Source organism: Salvia hispanica, chromosome 3, assembly GCF_023119035.1.
Source record: "Salvia hispanica cultivar TCC Black 2014 chromosome 3, UniMelb_Shisp_WGS_1.0, whole genome shotgun sequence".
Taxonomy (NCBI): domain Eukaryota; kingdom Viridiplantae; phylum Streptophyta; class Magnoliopsida; order Lamiales; family Lamiaceae; genus Salvia; species Salvia hispanica.
The window spans coordinates 54,427,564-54,449,331 of record NC_062967.1 but is presented as its reverse complement, the minus strand read 5'-3'; the positions used below and the strand labels follow the sequence as shown (position 1 = coordinate 54,449,331).

General features: G+C 36.9%; 1 protein-coding gene across 2 annotated transcripts; it reads left to right on the top strand.

The window, feature by feature from the left end:
• The first annotated feature begins 7,990 nt into the window (after positions 1–7,990).
• LOC125212590 lies at positions 7,991–10,206 on the top strand. 2 transcript variants are annotated; one of them, XM_048112800.1, is made up of 5 exons: positions 7,991–8,290; positions 8,359–8,418; positions 8,489–8,704; positions 8,772–8,920; positions 9,853–10,206. In XM_048112800.1, the coding sequence occupies exons 1-5, from the start codon at positions 8,125–8,127 to the stop codon at positions 10,093–10,095; spliced, it is 834 nt and encodes a 277-aa protein (XP_047968757.1). In that variant the 5' UTR covers positions 7,991–8,124; the 3' UTR covers positions 10,096–10,206. The 2 variants fall into 2 exon arrangements, with proteins under 2 accessions (XP_047968757.1, XP_047968758.1); XM_048112801.1 differs by having other exon boundaries at positions 7,994–8,290; positions 8,374–8,418.
• Positions 10,207–21,768: the final 11,562 nt, after the last annotated feature.

Sequence of the window (21,768 nt, the reverse complement as noted above, 5' to 3'; positions counted from 1 at the left end):
ATTGAGGAAATCCCACACACAATTCAAGGAGCTTCACGAAGACTATAACCGGCTAAAAGCACTCCCTGTCTGATTGAATCTCTGGAGATTCTCATTACAATAAGATCAGACAGTTGCCTACTTCATTGGCAAACTTAAGAGAGTAAGAGCTTGTGCTTTGCAACAAGATGAACATAAGTAACAATTTTGCAGACTTACAGTATCTGCCAAGGTCCATTGGAAATCTTGAAATGCTAGAGGAGTTGGATATGAGCAATAACCAGATAAGGTTGATGGGAATCCTCTGACTGTGATCTGACCGAAAACGTGTATCGATTTGTCTCCTCTTATGCACAAGGCTAAATAAGATTTTTTTTGTTAAGTTCATGGCTGAATTTAGTCAAGCAAAAGAAATCTTGGGCACAAATATGCTTTTTTTCTATGATAAAACCTAAGATGTTTCAGTTTGGAATATGCAGCATCAAATTTGTGGGTATTGGGGGGAAGTTTACACATCCACTAAACTTGTCTTCATATCATTTATATAATTACAGATTATTACTACTCCCTCCGTCCCGCTTAAGATGACACGTTTTCCTTTTTAGTTTGTCCCAACTAAGATGACACATTTTCTTTTTTGGTAACTTTCTCTCTCCAATTAATACACTCAACCACTTTTTCTCACTCCTATTAAAATATTCATCTTTCTTTATCTCTCTATTTTAATACTTACATTCACCTTCTCTCTCTCCAATTAAACACTTTAACCAATAACTCCTAAAATCCTGTGCCGGCTAAGCATGTCATCTTAGCCGGGGCAGAGGGAGTAATATTTATTGTTTTTTCAAATTTTTCCATCTGTTGTGAAGTTGGAGAGAAAATTTGTTGATGTGTGAATTTGTTGTAAACATTGTTTGATTCTGTCATAGATCATGAAATCATACGTCCGTTCTTGGTGATTTGATGCAGTCAGATGTCAGTACTTGATAGAATCTGTGCTACTTTTGAATTTGATTTGTTTGTGAGTTAATAATCATGATGTAGTGCAAATCTGCGGCCATTTTCTAGGGTATAAAACTATGTATTGTATTCTGCCAAACCAAAGGCAAACTATTTTATCTTTCTTCCATTTTAAGTATGTTTTCGGCCAAACTATCTGGCATACCAAAAACCATGAATATCTCTCAATTAATTTTTTGTGTATTGATCTTAGGTCATTATCACACTGCAATAGATCTTGTTATATGCAAATTGTTGGCATCAGTTATTTCTATTTCCATGATGTCATTTGCACAATTACAAATTTTAAAATATAAGATACAGTATAATATTTTTTGCATTAATACATTCAACTTAATTCATGATAACATAACAATGTGTCTTGTTATAATGCAAATTAATAGATATTTCCTGCAAATTTCTTCATGTGAACAGATTTGTTAGAGTTCTCAAAAAATTATTTTTGATTTAGTATATGATTTGTAAAAAATAAATTTAAATGAAAAGAGTTGTGTGAAATAAAGTTTTTGTGATATTTAAGTTTAGGTTTGTCAATTGTTATTGAAAATGACATGTGATGCTATAAATTTGGAATCTACACCATTATAATATTGAATCGATTTCATTAATTATAAACATTCAGTTTAGCACATTATAATAATAAATTGTACTCCTTCCCTCCCTTATAATTTGATACTATTTCACTCGACACATGTTTTAAGAAATATAATACTAAATGAGTTGAAAAAAGTTAGTGGCGAAAATAAAAATAAATGACAAATTTTCAGGGACAGATGTAGTAGTATACTAATATATGTTTAATTGTGAACTTTTTTTAACCACTCGTGAGCGAAAGATGACGATAAACTTATATGTTAAATTACATTATAATCTACTCCACATGTGACATTATTTAGGCTATAAATTAGAAAATTATAGAATCTTAATCAGTTCATAGATATGAAAAAAATATTGTTCATTTTTTATTAGTAAGTCTATAAGCATTGTAAACAAAAGACAAAAGCAGATATGAATAAAGTGTTTGAACAGTAGTGATGCTTAAGAGCATCCACAATAGCGGTTAGCCGACCGGCTAGCCGATTCGCGTCGCTAGCCGGTCGGCTAGCTGAACCATTGCAATCGGCCAGCCGAGAATCGGCGAAAAAATCGGTGTGGGCTAGCGGATTAGAGGGCGTTGGCCGATGCGCTAGCCGCCATTGTGGCGTGCCGATCGGCCAGCGCCAATTTTCATTTTCTAATTTTTTTTTTTTAAAACCTATATATACGCGATTTTAGTTTCATTTTCATTTGCACCACTTGTTTTAACGAGTTTTCTCTCTCTCTGAATTTCTGTACAAGAGCAACATCGAGTAACGCGAGTGGTGCACGGTGGTGGTGGTGGTGGTGGTGGTAGTGGTGGGGATACTGAGTAGTACGAAGATAAACGAGGCTATGGAGGCCTACATGAACCGCGAGCTAGAGCGGTACATGCGAAGGGTCGAACAGCAGGCGGTACCTCGCCCTCCACCGGTTGTCCACCGCCGTGATTGATCGGGATCACGTAGCTGCACATCAGCGGCTGAATGACGACTACTTCGCTTCGGACCCGCGGTTTCGGAAGAACCATGTTCAGGCGGCGTTTTAGAATGTGCAGGGAGTTGTTTATGCGTATCGTTGACGCTTTGGAGCGTCGATATCTTTATTTCCGCTTCAGGCATGATGCGGCTGACAGACCCGGCCACACCCCTATTCAAAAGTGCACGGCGGCAATCAAAGAGGCAGTTGGCCTACGGAGGCGCGACGGACATGTGGGATGAGTACCTCCACATCGGTGAGACGACTTGCCCTGGAATGTCTGAAGTTTTTCTGTCGGGCGTGATTCAATTTTTCGGTGAGCGAGTACCTTTGAAGCCCTACCCCCAAGATTGTCGAAGTATCTGATGCGGATGCACGGGGAGCAGCATGGGTTCCCCGGGATGTTAGGCGAGCATAGATTGTATGCATTGGGAGTGGAAGAAGCTGTCCAACTGCCTGGAAAGGGGCCTACACGACCCGGCTACAAGGGAAAGAATCCCACGATGATCCTCGAGGCCGTAGCTGATTACCGGGCTGTGGATCGGCATGCGTATTTTGGGGTAGCAGGGTCGAACAACGACCTCAACTCGTCGCCCCTCTTCAACGAGAAGTGTCAGGGCATCGGTCCAGCCATCTCATTTGTGGCCAACGGCAACCAGCATGATATGGGCTACTACTTGGCGGATGGGATATTTCCTAGGTGGCCTGTCTTTGTTAAGACGATTAGGCACGCGACGTATGACAAGAAGGCCTACTTTGCGGAACGGCAGGAGTCGGCGCGCAAGGACGTGGAGCGCGCATTTGGTGTGCTCCAGTCTCGATGGGCGGGAATTAAGGGTCCAACGCATTTGTGGGATATCAAATGCATTGCTGATATAATGTACGCCTACATTATCATGCACAACATGATCGTCGAAGACGAAGGCGTACAACTGACTAGTTGGGCTAATGACGATGAAGCCGGTCCAAGCCACGGAACGGCCAACCCTAGCGTACGACATAGGGTACCTCTCGATGAAGTCGGCCGCCTCCAGGTATATGCCGACATGCTCCAAGTGGATGCTCATATTCAACTCCAAAAGGATATAATTTAAGAGTTGCGGGCACGGAAGATTGCACGGCGATATTTTTTTTCTTTATTTATGTAATTTATATTTTTAAATGAATGTACTTTTTTTTAATGCAATTAATGAATTTTCCTGTATATGTCTCGTAAATTTAATTTCGTAATTTAATCATATATTTAATTCTGTAAATGTAGTTGTTTTGAATTATTTTTACTGCGGCTGGCCTATTTGAGTAAATGTTGACGTGGCAGGTGGATTTTTAGTGCTGCTGACGTGGCAGGAAGAGAGAGTGGCTAGCCTATAGCTGGCCTATGGATGATCTATTTCTATCGTGGATGCTCTAAAACCCTAAACTCTAAAACCAACAAGGAGACGGCAAATAACTGTACCTGTTCTCTGTTCTCTGCCACCATTTAAAAACAAACTGCCTATTTTAAATTCAGCCTCAGATCCGTTTCGTGCCACAGATAGGGCTGGCAATTTTTGACACGACACGATAACACGACACGAACCGGCACGAAATTAATGGGTTTGGGTCAGAGCTTATCGTGTTCGTGTCCTTATCGGGTCGACCCATTAAGGACACGAAAATTTCGTGTCGTGTTCGTGTCGGGTTCGTGTTATCCGTTAACAATGCGTGTTCGTGTCGTGTTCGTGTTATCCGTTAACACATAAATATTTTAATATTATTATTCTTATTAACACATAATATTTTAATATTATTATTCTTATTATTTTCATTTTTCAATACTTATTTTCGTGTCATTAATGGGTTCGTGTCGTGTTGACCCGAAACGGTTCGTGTCGTTAATGGGTTCGTGTCGTGTTCGTGTCTGAGGGTAGCGGGTCGTGTTCGTGTTCGTGTTTGAGGTTTTCTTAACGGGTCGTGTTCGTGTTTGTTGTTATCGTGTTCGTGTCGTTATCGTGTCGACACGATAACGACCCGACACGCACGATTTGTCACCCCTAGCCATAGATCCTTACAACAAAACACAAAGCGTTCAATAATGAATTATTACTACAAATTTATTTATATAAATTTCACTTATTTCATTACATATACTCCTATTGTAATGTAAATTTTTCTATAAATAACTTATTCGTATATCAAATGACGTTTAAATCTCACTATTAAGGTGAATTTGTCTATAATTTTGTGTATTAATAATATTATGTGTAACGTCTAACAAGAATAAAGAATATTCTACCAAATTAAAAATTAAAATAATAAAACTCAAGTTATAATTGGGAAATATAGTTGAGAAAACTATAGAAAAAATCAATAACATATGGAAGAAAAATAAGAGTATTCAACATAAAACGAGTTCAATTATTTAATTTAAGCAAACGACATTGTCGTATAATTCTTCCGTCCTTGAAAAGTATGAACTCTTTCCTTTTTAGTTGATCTCTGGAAAATATGAACTTTCTAATTTTGTAAACTTCTTTCCCTCTTATAAGGTTGAACTCATTCTTCTCTTACAATACTTTAAAAACATTTTCTTTCTATCTCTTTTACTTTATCAATTATGGATTAAAAATTTATACCTAATCAAATATTCATAATTTGTTCAACTAACAGCGAAAATCAGCTTAGTACTAAAGCGTTTGCCCTTAATCATTAGCTTGAACCTTCCTGGCCGTTGATGTGTGTTGTAACTAAAAAGAGTAGATATATTCAATTAAACAAAAAGAAAATTCGTTGATCATTAAAACCACAAGAATATTCCTAGTTTAATTTTACCTACTATCAAAAATTGAACCAAAAACATGAAAATAAGCTAACATTGTTACATTGATGTGTACTTACATTTTTTTTTTTAATTTCCCAACATCATGCGTATTCCCTTGTCTTATTTTGTTTTGTCTTATGTCATATACTCCCTCCGTTTCATAGTAATGGAATCATTTTGCCATTTTGGTACGTTCCATAGTAATATAGTCATATCAACACATTTTTCCACACTTACTTTACTTTCTCTTACTTTATTCTCTATTCATACCTCTACCTTTTTCATTTTTCACTTTATTATTCACCTAACACAACTTTTTTTACTTTCTATGCGAAAAGAAACGTCTCCATTACTATGGAAGAGAGGGAGTATAACATATTCCAAATGTCTTCACCATATCCAACCTTAATCAACGACTTTTCCTTTTCTTAAATTAATTTTCGGTTTAATGATCCAACACAAATTTGTATCTTTGCCGAAAGTAAAGATATAATTGAATCTTGTTTAAATTACACGTTCGAGTTTCGATGAATACTAAAATATTTATTTATCCTCTATATACAATTGTCTCGAGTAGTAGGATTAAACCTTCCGTGTAGACAACGTCACAACAAGCTAACGACGTTTACTTGTGCACATTGCATAGAAAACTATTTGAGGTAGGATTGGTTAATTGATTGGTTCAGTTATTAATCGAATCGATTTGCTGGTTAATTGATTAAATAAAGGCATCAAAACGATAATCAAAATTGATATTGATATCGATTAGCAATAGGTTTGCCTATTATAATCGATCGGTTAAAATTGGTCGAAGAAACGATTATCTCAATCAACTGAACTTAAAATTTTAAACTAATTATTTTGTCACAGTTTGACCGGGCACAAGTTTTAAAATATATTGGAAAGTAAGTTAAAAAAGTTGGTAGGAAATATTAATTTTATAATAGAATGTGAGTGAAAATAAGTTAGTGGAATATGGGGTCCACAACAAAAAATGGTAAAAAGTGACAAATATTATTGGACGGATTGAAATAGAAAAATATGACAAAATTTCAAGGACGGAGAGAGTAGTTCTCGTCATAGCCACTCAAACCTCGGATGGTGGAACATTGACTCACACTACTATAAATAGATATCCCATTGAACCACCCATTTCGTTTATAACATTAAAAATTCTTTCCCTTATTCTTTGTCTTTGACATGGTAAATAGGAGAGGCTGAAAAAATTGAAGTCTATTGTATAGTTGACTTGCTCTTCTTCCACAACGAATCATTAAGACAACCGCGACATGGCCATGAAGACGTACTCAAAAAAGGGTCTACTTCCCGCTTTCAAATACTATGAAGTCAGGCTCTTTTTGAAGGATATATCCAAATTCCAAGTTGGGTTGGAGCCGAACGGTTTGAAGAGGATGAAACTCAACCTTATGGCAGCTACACCAGTAACGACGGAGGTTATCGGGTCGACTTGAACTCTCCTATGGATGAGACTTTTGGCACATGAGAGCCAACACAAAGTCGTCCCATAGGCGTTAAAACGGCCAAGAGGAAGGGGAAGACAGAGCTGACCGTGTCAGAAAAGCCAAATCGCCTTAATCTGAAGACCCGACTCTCACAACCTTTACAAAGGCGTCGATGTAGAGAACGATGTTGGACACCACTAGGTCCATCTCTGTGTGCGAAGACAAGGAAACAAAAGCCGGTCTATAGAATCTCCTCAACGACGTCAAGAGACGATTAGGGTTGGGTCCAAGGTCTTGAACAAGACAACTCCTCCGACAATTAGTTTGTTTCTATTTTTTTTTTTTTTAATTACCATGGGTATCCACTGGCGGTCCCAGTGACTATTCTCCGCGCTGATTTGTAGGCACCTCAATGGGTGGGACAGCTAGCCTAAGGATTTAAAGCTGCTCCATACCCAAAGGTTTTCTTCGTTTTTTTTAAAGTTGTAGTTCTTTTTTCTAATTGAAGTAAGTTGGTTTTTCCTTTAATTAATTTATATTAAATTATAAAAGAAGAAAAATTGTGTTAACGTGGAAATTGAAAATGAGCCAATTTATTGGGCAGAATTATAGAGCGCTATTGCAGGTGTTGAGGCTAAAAGATAAAATAATGACGTGGCAGGAAAAAATAGCTGGAGATGGACACGTTTGTATTTTATAGGTTGAATTTATAGTCCATTATTGTGAAATGGCCTAAGCTGAATTTTATCGATTATTGGAAGTCAATTTATATATTCAACCATGTAGTATTGTTTAATAATTTATTGTAGCACTTGTAACGATTATTTACAATGATATAATTAATTCTGTTTAAACTTTACTAATAAAAACAATGTCTAATTGATCAGTAGGCATATGTTTTTTTATAACGGAATAAATTCATAAAAATCCTACAATCATTTCAAAATTCAAACCATCTGTCATCTATTACGGATTCTAGTAGTGTAATAATTCAATAGTCAGACAATTCCAAAAAAAAAATTTGGGAGTTTAGGCATAGATTTTCTCCTGTGCAGTAGATGCCAACTAGTGGCATGGCCCATTATCTAAAAAGATGTATGCAGAAAAGGTTCCAATCAATGCAAGAATATGCAGTTTGAATTGCTTGGCCACATTTCAAACTCTATTTCAAAAGCACCTTTCAAAAAAAAAAACATTCAACTTTTTTGTTTCTACTTGTAAGTATTAAACTACAAGTAGCAACTCTATCAAACCAAACAGAAATTTCAAATACTAAAAAAATCAAGATCCTATTCTAAGCTAGAAAGCATGGCTGAGTTCAACCACAAAGAATGGTGTGTCAAGCCTCAAATCAGCACGAACACGAGGCGGTTTTCAGCATCAAATTGGAAGAGCTTCAGAGAAGATGAAAGGTCTTTAAGAACAGCTACAACAATTTCCAGCACTGTGTCATCTCCTGGATATACTGCTACAGGTAAATAAATAAATAAACAAAAAATCAATTAAGCTGCTCACAAGTTGAAACTTAACTTATACTACTAGTATTGTGGTTGGCAGACAAAATTGATCCTTCAACATATTCATTCACAGCAGCCATCAAAGGTAAGCAATGAATAACAAATAATGATGATTAAAAGTATTTAGAGTATAATTTGTAAGAGCGGAATGCCAGGGTTGCAGAGACGAGGAGTGTGGTCGTGTGAATACATAGGTGGGCTGCAGTCAAAATGGAGCGATGCTGAGAAATACATATCGAATCCGCTTTCAGGCCAAGTGCCCGTGGAATGCTTGTCGGCCAAAGCCTTAGGCGTCAGATCCTTCAGCACTCTAACTAGTAACAGAATCACCATTTCCGCGCCACTCCATTTTCAGACTTTCAAAATCCAAGGTTAGCTTTAAATTAAATTAAATTAAATTGCCCTTAATTTAAACATATATTATTCATTTCCTCTCAGAGAAGAAGACTAGAGATGTCGGAACACAGAGCGCGGATGTTAGTGTTAGTGTTAGTGCACCAAACACTCCTTCCATTCAAGAAACTTCGCCCCGAGGAGAATCCGTAGATTCCTCTCTTTCTACTCACAAACAGATGCCACAACAAAAGGTAATCGTGAAATACTATATAACTACAAACCCAATCTCAACCATTAGTTCAAAAATAATACGAGGGGTATGCACTATCTCTGTGTTTGCTTATTTGATTATGTATGAAGATTTAGTTTTTTTTTTCACTATCCTAAATATAATATATATGCAAATTGCAAAGTCTGTTTAAAAATTGCAATGATATATAGAGTATGTTTAAAAACAGAAAATATCACCTTCCCTTGGAAATGGGAATATGAATGACTTAGAAATTTGAATAGGAGGGAGACAGCTTAATTGTTTTATGGTGACTAATTATTATCTACTTTTGTTTCATTAGTACCAAATATTGTGCGTGCAAATTATAACTACTATATATTACTCCCTCCGTATACCAATAAGTGTTTCATTTTGTTATTTTCGTCTGTCGATCAATAAATATCTCCTTTGCATTTTTATTTTTGGTAATGGACCTCACATTTCACTAATGTTATTTCACTCACATTTCAATATAAAATTAATATACAAAAGTATGACCCGACTCCCGACTTCTGCTAACATTTTCCACTCACTTTCAACTACATTTCTTTTTACCCATACCCGGTCAAATTGGTCTTACATTAGTGGACGGAAGGAGTATTAGTACCAAATGTGAAATGGACAATTGAGAGGTTTTCGTAGAATAAAGTGTGAGATTTACGAGAAAGAATTGATGTAGCAAGAGAGAAGACAATTGAGATTTTATGTTAGATAGCCATCAATCATGATGGGTGTCCCTCTCGCATGTGACAAGTGCCCAACCCATATGTAAAGTGCTTATGTGGTCACACTTTGCTTCTTTCCTACACATGCATGCATATATGAAGTTAGAGAAATGTGGTCACAATTTTCATCATTTTATCAACTAGTGTATGGCCCATTTCTATGTCAACATGGTTGAATGGTGTGTAGGTGGGGGAGACAGAAAATAAGGAGAAAGAAATTAGAAATACAGAACAAGGAAGAGAGAGGAAGAAGAAGGCAATGATGATGTGTAGCCAAGAAGGGGGAAGAAGAAGAGGAGGATGTTTGTCATTTAAGGGTTTGTGGCAAAGAAGAAACAAGTGCAATTGCAAACCCAAGAAAAACTACAAAACTCATTCTTCCTCATCACCAACCTTTCTATATCATATTAATGCTTGTTACGATGTTTAATTTTATTCTTTCTATCACATACATTTTTAGACTCTCTGATCCTTTATTTTCAGATATATAATCAACTTGTTTGTTGGTGTTAAATGGAATATATGCCACAATTTAAAATCATACAGTATATATATAATGCCGGATCCTCTATTATAATACACGTACATTGTGAATGTTAAGTATGACTGGGTGCCAATATTAAAAGTGATGTCCCACCGAATTTTTTTACTACTAAACTCGAGTCCATATTTAAATATTTATAATAAAAGTGATGCTGCACGACAAAAAAAATAGTGTATTAGTACTTGATATTAGTGATTTAGTAATTATAAGTTTTTTATGCCACGTAAAATACCTTTTATTATTCTTATGAGCTTATATCACGAGAGGGGAGTGTTATATTGCTAACTCATAACTTAATTGTTAACTACAACTAAATAATAGGCATTAGATATTCAAATTAAGGGCTTAGATCATCAATCCCTAAATGTCAATACGATTTATGAAAAACGTCAATAAGGCCATAAGATTAATTCCAAAAAATATCAATATGGGTATTAATGTCAATTAACTACATGTTTAGTTATAACTAACTTTTAAAAGAAATCCCAAAACTTTAAATTCATATAACACATATCAAATTAAAGATAATTTCATAGGGATTCCAACGATATCCTACATGCATATGTTCCGACGTCAAAATTTGAAAAAAAATTCAAAATTTTTTAGTTTTTTCGTACAAGCAGAAATGTCAACATACTATATAAAATATGTCAATATAATACATGTAGAATGTCATAAGCAACGGGTTAACATTCTTAAAGCATTGTGTTGACATTCTCAAAGCATTGTGTTGATATTTTCGAAACACTATATTGACATTTTCATCCAAAACCCTAATTTGGAGTTTTTTCTATCTTTTTTTATTTTATTAATTAAAATGAAAATTACACGCGACAAATTGTAGACCACACGTTTTCTAAAATCCTATGGCCTTAAAGTAGTTGTAGTTAGCAATTAAATGATGGTTTGACAATTAATTACTCTAATATGTGTTTATAATAAAAGTATTAACATTGGAGTTATCAATATAACAACGTGTAGTAGATTAAGTAGATTAATTGATTCAACTACGCCATACATCCAACAAATATAAGTTGATGGTATATTCTAGCATAAACCAACAAAAGTAGATTAATTAATTCAACTACGCAATATAACAACGTGTAGTAGATTAAGTAGATTAATTGATTCAACTACGCCATACATCCAACAAATATAAGTTAATGGTATATTCTAGCATAAACCAACAAAAGTAGATTAATTAATTCAACTACGCCATACATCCACCACATTTAAGTTAATGGTATATTCTAGCATAAGCCAACAAAAGTAGTGGTAGTGGTGGTTAGTTATAATAAAAGTAATGATAACAATATCATTCTCACTTTCAAATGATCATTCTGTGAGATGGGTTAGTAATAGGGTGATCATGTAGTCTAAAGGTTATTGGGATATTAGTGACATATACACGACGGAAGACATGCATATATAAAACAAATCTGATGAAGAATATATTTGATCAATTATGTGAATAAATAAATTTACATGCTAAACATATATTGCAGAACACAACTAATACACAAAATAATAAACTTAAATAATTGTGAATTTTGCAGTTCAGATATTACAGAACTATTATCAAAAGAGTGAAAATTGCTTGCGACTTCTCCACATGATGATGTAGAACTCGACCTTAAATCTTTCTAACTGATCCTAAACTCAAAGTTTGATCTTTGTCACAATCGCATTTTATTAAGGATAATTAAACATGATTAATTGTGATTAGGGGCGGAAATCAAGAAGAGAGAATGGAATTGGAGAAAAGGTACATGGACAATTCTCCCTTGCTAGTACCCGAATTTGATTTATAAATTTTGGCATTACATATTCAGTATAGCCAAAATAGATAGGCATTATGCATAAACAAATTACTATGGCAAGACAACATTATTTGCATAAATAAATATTATCTCAAATATACTTCATATTTTTATTCATATTTGTATGTAGGATAGAAAAATTCACTTCGTATACTTATAAACTCCATAAAACAATATTAACTCACTTGGAGTTAAATTCCTTACTATGGACATTGTCCAATAAAAGATAATAATCTATTTAATTTTGACAAATAAACAAATGATATGCACCAATGATATGCATCATATCTTCTTGTTCTTTCAAATATTAACTATTTCGCTTAAATCCGAATATTTAATTATTGACATTAATTAATTGAAAGATTAATTAATTTAATAAGTCTGAAGATTAACTTGAATCAAAATTATACAAGTTCACTCAATTTAATTAATTCAAAAAAGTCCAAGCATTTAAATTAATTTATACTCCATAATATTAATTAATCTCAATCTAAAATTAATTAAATAGGGTTCAAGAAATAATTAAATTAGCCCACAAATAATTAAATTTAAAGTGGCTCCAGTAAAATTTTTGGCCCAACATAATTGAACGAAGATTTGGGCTCATACTTTGACTATTTCGGCCCAAGTTATAATATTATCAGCCCAAAAGAGAGCTTTGAAGCCCGAAGTTGTACAATTTTTTTATATTTCAAACTCATTCCCATTTCCTTATTTGCAAAGACACGCCTCCAACCAATGTTTTAAAAACCAGACCGGTGAGTGAATCGATGCAGCTATCGGTTCATAGTTCAACCGGTCGGATCCCACCAGTTGAAACGAAATACTGTAGCATATATATAATTAAATATCTATTATTCTACTCTCTTCGTCCCGACTAAGATGACACATTGCTTAATCGGCACGGGATTTTAGGAATTATTAGTTAAAGTGTTTAATTGGAGAGAGAGAAATGGGTGTAGGTATTAAAGTAGAGAGATAAAGAAAAATGGATATTTTAATAGGAGTGAGAAAAAGTGGTTGAGTATTTAATTGGAGAGAGAAAGTTACCAAAAAAGGAAATGTGTCATCTTAGTTGAGACAAACTAAAAAGGAAAACGTGTCATCTTAAGCGGGACGGAGGGAGTATTAATAACTTAAAATGCCTATAAGTCTACACAATTACACATGAGTTCATGTGAAAGTAGTGAACAAAATATTTTAACAAAATACTTAAACATAACAACAAATATAAATTCATAAACTCTAATCATAATATTCAAAAATTATTTACATTACTATATTATTCTCAATCCTAACTTCACATATTGTGTAATACTCCCTCTGTCCCAGATAATTCGACCCAATATTCCATTTCGGGTCGTCCCACATAATTTATCCCACTTCACTTTTACCATTTTTGGTAATGGACTTCATATTCCACTAACTCATTCCTACTCACATTTTATTATAAAATTAATACTTTAAAAGTAGGACCCACATCCCACCAACTTTTTCAGTTCACTTTCCTTAAATTTCTTAAAACTTGTACCTGATCAAAGTGTCTCAAATTATCTGAGACGGGGGGAGTACTATAATTTAATTTTAAAATTAAAAATTATTATACTTTCCCTAAACCCATACGGTACATATTCACATCAAAATATTGAAGTGAAAATATATACACATAATGTACTGTTAAATTAAAATAAATTTGAGATTTTAAAATTAAACTTCACTTATCCATACAACCACCACACGGTACACCCATATATATATATATTTAAATCACAATTCTCAACCCTAGTCTTATTCCCTCATGCGCCGCCAAGAAAATACCCCCACCTCCCCCTCCATATTTTGAAACCTCTTCTCCATCGCATAGTTTATCTATTTCTCTTCTACTTCTAAATCCTCTCAATCTTTGTTCTATTTCTCAATCTCTACTCTATATCTCAAAATTTGTTGGTCATTCTCTAGATATAGTTTATCTATTTCTCTTCTACTTCTAAATCCTCTCAATCTTTGTTCTATTTCTCGATCTCTACTCTATATCTCAATATTTGTTGGTCATTCTCTAGAGCTACACTGTCATTGCTCCTCACAAATAGAATAATTCTGGGCTGCGATGAAGATAAGGGCACAAAAGAGTCTGAGAGCGTGAAAAAATTTCTTTATATTTTGACAAATCGGTTAAACCGGCCAGCGGTTCCCAGTCCAACCGCCCGGTTTATCTGGTCTGAAACGGCCAAACAACACAACAGTTTTAAGGGGCAAACCGGACCGGACACGACATCGGTTCGCGGCCAAACTGGTCCAACCAGTCGGTCCGGTCCGATTTTTAAAACACTGCCTCCAACCTTTCTTTTATTTCACTACCTACGGCCCATGGGCGGATATACGCGGAGGGGTGGTGGGGCATTTGGCCCTCAAAAATTTATTTCAATGCATTTTTCTTCAAATTTATAAATTTATTTTAAATTCTCCCTTTAATGTCCCTTCTCTTTACAACAAAATTTGTTTATAAATATATTTTTACCCCTCCTTACGTCAAATCTTGGCTATGCTCTACGCCTCTTTCTCTCTAACATCTCTTTCTCCTTCTCTCCTCTTTCCTATCGAGGAAAAGATAGTCTCGATTTTAATTTACGATCAGATGTCCAAACATTCCGATTATCCTAAAATTATACACGAAGGTAGATGACTCTTAAGGCATCATTTTGGCCGAAGGAAATTAATGTTTAATGGTTAGAGCATCCACTATAGGGGAGCCGCGGCCGGGCCACGGGAGAGCCGCGAGCCGCGGCTCCCTATAGTGACGGGGATGGGCAGCCGCGGCGGGGGTGGGGGGACATGGGAGCGCCACGATCGTGGCCTGGCCGCGGCGCTTGGGCTCGAGCCGCGGCCCTCCTATTGCATCGGCCACGGGCCGTAGCTCCCCCTATTTGCTGATTTTTTATTTTTTATTTTTTCGAAATTTTTTCTATATATACCTAAAATTCAAATCTTATTTTTACTCTACTCTCACACACAATTTACCATATTCCCTTCAATTTGAATTTTTGTGAAATGCAACGCGGAGATGATCCCGGTTATGGAGATTCGGGACAGGGGAGCTTTTCACCCCCAACGCTAGAGATCGAGTCCCACCCCTTCTCCATCCCAGATGTGGAGTCCGCCATCACTGGCGTCGTGTCAACAAACACCCCAAAACCGGGGTCAGTCCCCGACTTATCAGCAGAGATATGCGGGTCGTACCCAACCAGGGACGGACGACTACCGACCCAACATGGACGCGATAAACTTCCCATCCCAATTTCAATCCTCCCCATTCCAGAGCAGTCAATCTCCGCTTGATGAATCTGATAGATTCACATGGGAACAATTGATGGGGTCGCCTGATACCCCGACGCCGACGCCCGGTCGTGTAGAGACGAGGAGAGGAGGCGGTGGAAGAAGCGGCGGTGGGCGAAGTGGCGGCGGCAACGAAGGGCGAAGGGGCGGCGGCGGCGGCGGGCGAGGCGGAGGATCCGCGCGAGGTGGCGGCAACGGCGACGGTGGGCAGCAAGGCGGCCGCGGTGGTCGCGGACAAGGCGATGGCGGCGGTGGTCACGGAGATGGCGATGGCGGTCGTGGTCGACGAGGGTTTCTGTACACAGACGCCGAGTCCATTGCTATTGCTAGGGCATGGGACGCGGTGACGACAGATGCCATAGTTGGCACGGATCAGACCGACTTATGCTTCTGGCGGAAAGTCTTGGTGGTGTACAATGAATTCAAACCGCCAAGGAGCGTCGACCGTACACCCGATCAGATTCGGAAGAAGTTCGGCAGGATCACTACAGCTCTTCGGAAGTTCATTGGTATATACGAGAACCAAATGCGCACTGCTCAGAGTGGCCGCAGCGAAGCCGACATAAAATCCCCGTCGATGCAGTTGTTCAATGTGCAAGTAGGCAAGAAGTTTACCTATTGGGCAGAATTCCTCGTTCTGCGGGACTCCCCAAAATTCAGAGCCATCTGCGAGAACGCGTCTGATTCTGGGGCCGAGCCGTACAAGACGGGGCAGGGGCGGCAACTGCAGCAGTAGTAGCGGCGGTTCAAGGACCTTCGACCTCAACTACGAGGTTATGGAGGAGCCCCCCCCCTCTCACTATCCCGGCGTCCACGGCCCCTGGGTCAACAGTCCGCAATCCGAGCCGCTAGATCCGCCTCCGCCGCTGCCTCCCAACACTCTGCTGCGGGCCCGTCTGCACCCTCCCCCCCCCCCGGATCGGCCCGAGCGGCGTTGAACAACACCCTAGCGGTGCAGATGATAAAGGAACTCAAGGACACTCTGGCCTTGTATGAGAAGTCGACCGACCCGACTACCAAGATGATGTACTACGACCTTATAGTGAGGCTGAGGTCGTTGTTGGGGTGGGAGGACACGGAGGCGGCGGCGACGGGACCTCAGAGCGGTGGTGTTGGCGGTGACGATGCAACGGGTGAAGATGAAGCGGCGGATTCTGATGATGACACCGAGTAGTCGGCGATGGCGGTGTTTATTTATGATTTTGTTTGCATGTTCTAAAACAATTTTCGTTGTATAATTTTACCCCGTTCTATAATGCAACGAAGATTTGGTTTTCGATTTGGTTTTCATTAAATTATGCATTTTATTTAATTATTGTAGTCTACAATTTTTATTGTAGTAGAATTAAAATATAAACAAAATGGAAAAAATAAATTTTTTGGTGGCTTGGCCATGTCCACTATAGTGGGAAACATGGGCATTGGTGGCCCGGCCACGATTTTGTGGCTTGGCCTGGCCAACTATAGTGGACACTCTTAGATCTTCTGTTACTAGTTTCCGAAGTGGTGGTTGTTTTCAACAGTAGCGGTGTCGGTTTTCTATACGATCGGAGGTTCAAACGTTGTCCGATCGTTCTAAATTTTAAAGGCAGGTAAACAACTCATCCAACTTCATTTTCACTGAAGGAAATTAAATTTGAATTGTTCGATCTTCTGTTATTAATATCCAAAGGTACTGCCGTTTTAAAATGCTTATTTTCAAAAAGATCAAAAGATGATTGTAAGAACGAAAATTGGTTTGTTTTGTAGGTACAAAGATTAAAAATGTGTTAACTGGGTTAAGTAAATGAATAATAAAGTAGGAAATGAATAAGGTAGAAAGATGAAGAGAGAATAAGGTAAGATAGAGTAAAGTAAGGAAGAAGAAATAGTTGATATTTACTAAAAAGAGAAATGACTCCACTACTGTAGAACGTACCAAAATGGTAAAATGATTCCACAACTACGGAATGGAGGGAGTAGATTAAAGCCAAGCATGCTCACAAGAAATGCCTCCACTATGGAACGAAAGGGAGTATGTTCTCGAGATTTTTTCTAAACATGCAACGGGGTTTTCTTTAAAAAAAAACGCATGCTTGAAGTAAAAGATTTTGAATAAAAGACTTACTTAAATGAAGAGGTGCAAAACTTGTTGAAAGTACTTGGTGCTTGCGTGGAAACTTGCTCGTGAAAGAGGTTTTAAGTGTGTAGTGTTTGAAAGTATTGGAGGGATGATTGGTGAAGAAAAAAACTCTCTTCTTTATAGTAAGATTTCCTCGACAATGTACGCAAGGAAAATAAATGTGGCGACCGTAGAAATCTTCTCTTTTCCAAAACCATATACTCCATTTGTCCCAGCATAAGTTACCATTTTTTTCCGCACGTGTTTTATGAAAATGATAATAAATAGTTAAAGTGGAGTGAAAGTAAAGTGAGAGAGAGAATAATGTAGATGAGAGTCTCTTCTATATTACTCCCTCCGTCCCCTATTAGGAGTCACTCTTTGACCGGGCACGGGTTTTAAGAAATGTAAAGAAAAGTTGGTTGAAAAAGTTAGTGGAATGTGGGATCCATTTTTTTATATTGGTTTTATAATAAAATGTGAGTAAATTGAGTTAGTGGAATGTGGGACCTACTTACTATTTATGGCAAAAATGAAGTGTGACTCTTAATTGGGGACGGACCGAAATAGAAAAGTGTGACTCTTAATGGGGGACGGAGGGAGTATTATCTATTTTACTTTACTTTCCCTTCATTTTAACTAATTTTTTTTATCATTTTCACAGAATACGTGTGAAAAACATATGTCACTTAGGCTGGGACCAGTGGCGGACACATGATTTTGATATTGGGCGGTCAAAATTACTAGTACTTCTTTCGTCCAAAAAAAAAAAGTAGTTTGATCTTTCTATTTCATTCCGTGTATCAAAACTAGTCTCATACTAAAAATGAAAAGTCATTCATAATTTAAATACTTTACCTATTACAAATTAAAACTCGTTTCTTCCTATAATGAGAATATTTTCCACGAATGGAGGAGTATTAACAATTGTGGTATATTTTTAGTGTCAACTACGTCACAAACAGTCCGACAAGAACATTATAGAGCTACGAGATAGAGATGGATAATGAGAGATAAATAATTTAAGAATGAGCAATATAAATTAAAGATACATTTCTTTATAATCTTACAATAACAATATTTACATAAAATTACTAGATTGAGAAAATAAAAAAATATATAAAAGTGCGCTCAAAAATAAAATTGGTGCTGGTGGTGTTCGATCTCATGTTCTACTAGTTCCGAGGTAGCTCCACGAACTAACTAAGCTAGAACTTATTTTGTCTTGTACGTATATGTATAATATAGTAAAATCCAAATTGTTGTGGGTTTCAAGGATCTCCCATTAATCAACGTAGGTCCGCCTCTAGCTAGGACGGATGGAGTATATTTTTGCATGGGAGTTCTCATTATAGCATGTTTGATACCATTCTGCATGGAGATGAATGGTTGATAAGCTCGGATTTTACACTGTTTTAAGGTCTTTATTTGGTCCATTTTTAATGTCAAAATCACAATTCATGTCCGCATGTTTTATCTATTTTGGTATTTTGACGTGCTTTGTGAGAAATGTGCATATTTGAGCCTAAAACGATAGTTAAAAGTTGATGTTGAAAATCTAGAGCATTCGAGAAGCCCATCGGTCCGCTTCAACACAGCCAGCGAGCGTTGAGGCCCAACAACCGCTGAGCCAGTAGCGGTTCGCTCCGGAGAAAGTTGTGCTGAAACGAAGGACACGCCCAGTGACCGCTGGGGAGTGTCCAGCGGCCGCTTCAAAAGATCCATAAGCTACGGGACGATTGCCAGCGACCGCTACCCATGAGTCAGAGGCTACGAATCAACCCACAGCGACCGCTGGCTAAGGTGCAGCAGCACGCTGGGAAAACGCGGCGCACAGAATTGACCTACTTTCTCCCCAAGATTTAACAAACTTAGCCACCTTTTTCCTAAATTGATGAAGAACGATTTTAGCACTATATATTCCCCCTCAAACCTCTTCATTAAGGATCTTCTTTTTGCCAATTAATTCAATAGCATAAATTTGAGAGTTCTTCATAGTGCAAGGGGTTGAAGAAGGAATCAAGAGAGATAAAGGCTACAAGGATTCAACCTTTGGGTTTTATTGCTTTAGTTCTTATGTTCACTTTATTTTTCCTACAATCTATGTTTTTAGATTATTCTATCATGTGAAATTAAACTAATAGGATTCCAGGGATGTGTTAGTAACTACTTTGGTTATAAAATTCTGTTTTGCTATTTAATATCCATTTTATTTTTACTTCGTTTCTTCCCTAAGTGATAATTTTGATAATCGTCAATTAAGAGGAGACATTTTTTCCATTTTCGTTATAATTGTTGGATAATGCTTCACGTTTGAGTGACACATTCTGTGAATGATTTAATATAACTTGCTACATAATCGTGAGAGGAGGTTGGCAAGTTAGGTCCACTTAGTAGACACTACAATTAGCTTCCCTTAAAACGACACTGTTAATTGAGAGTGGGAACTTCTTAAGGGTCTTAGGAGCTTTTAGGAGTTACGGATCTAAGATTGACAACCCTAGTGTTAGTAATCTATGCTTGTGCCATGGGCAAAACTTAGGTGACTCGTCCTACTAAAGTAAGAACTGTGCTAGGGTATTGTAGTAGGAATTTGTATGACCATAACTGTGAAGGCACATCCCTAGAATTCCCTTATCTCACATATTTTATCTTTGTGATTTACTTGCAATTAGTTGTTTACTTGCTTTTTAAAACAAAATTATTTTCAAAAATTCAAAATTCTCTCGGTTTTCCAAATAGTGAAAGACGCTTAGTAGAAGGTAGTCAATTGGTGATTGTTTTCCCTATGTTCGATATCCGGTACTGACCTTAGCTATACTATATATACTTTGTACACTTGATACGCTCAGATTTTGCACGGCTTTAAGACCATTTTTTGGTCCGTTTTGAGTGTCAAAGTTGCATAACACGTCCATTATTAGTATATTTTGTCTATTTTGGTATTTTGACGTGTTTTGTGAGAAATGTGCAAAATAGAACAGAAAAAGGGCATAAAATGGTGAATTTTCGGAAGCTGGAACTGAAGGGACGCCCAGCGGCCCACTGGAACAAATGCAACGGTCGCTGCAAAGACTCCAGAGGGCTCTGACTCTCTCCAGCGGTCGCTAGACCCTTGCCAGCGACCGTTGGGAAAACGCGGTGCACGACAGCTGTATTCAAACTCAATTTGCCGGCGATCCTGAAGTCCGATTAGGGCGTTCTACATGTCATTCTCTTTTTATTTGAAAGAGATTTCCAATGGTACCTAGATCATCTCAATTGGAGTTCTGTGAAGAAAGTTATGGCCATTCTACTAAAGCCGCGCAAAGCTGTCAAATGCTGGTGGGAATTTAGGCGGAAATTCAGGGAAGGAAAGAAGATATTACCTTGTGAAAACAAATCTTTTCCTTACACTATAGGGAACAAAATTTACCTTCTCCAAACCTTTTTCATGCCTATAAATACCCCATAACCTAACTCATATTATTCACCAATCTTAGAGCCTTAATTCCATCTCCTACCTTACACATAAATTCCTCCATCTTCTACAAGGAGCATAGAATTCAAGGGAGATCAAGCAAGAACATGATTAATTCTTCCGGGTTTTATCTAGTTTTTGTTAGATTGAACATGTCTATTTTGCTTATATTTATTTAGATTATCTGTCTATGGATAGCTAATTTATAGAATCCTAGGGGATGAAAGTAATTGACTCTATGTAGTTCTTTTTATTTTGTTTAATGTTCAGAACTCATTTTACTTTAATTATTCCTTGGTTTATATTTAACTGCTTGGTTGTTACTTTGATTATTGTTAATCTCTTATTGGTGATGACTTTGAGTGATTTATATTTTATATGTCAATGCAATATTTGTGACATGAGTGTTGATAAACGATAGGAATAACTCCTAGTAGAGCTTGAGTCGGATGAACATACAACTAAATAATTAGAATTACTAATGAGTTGATGAAATCACTACCCTAGGATTCCCTTGTCTCATCTGCTTTCTCAAACCAAGTTAACTGCAAACTGCGAAACTGTTTCATTGTTTTCATTTAATTGCTTTCTTTACTTTCTTTTATTTTCTGTTTTTTTTTAGTTTAATCAAATCTCAACTGTGTCCAAATAGTATATGAGACTGAGTATGTGGTAGATAGTCTGTAAATTTATTTCTCGTGTTCGATATCCCGGTACTAACCTTTAGCTATACTAGATCTACCATGTATACTTGCAGGTATTTTTAGTGCTAATAAAAAGTGCATCAATACTTGCAAGTTTATTTAATGCTAATAAAAGTGCATCAATGGTGTGTTGCCAAGATC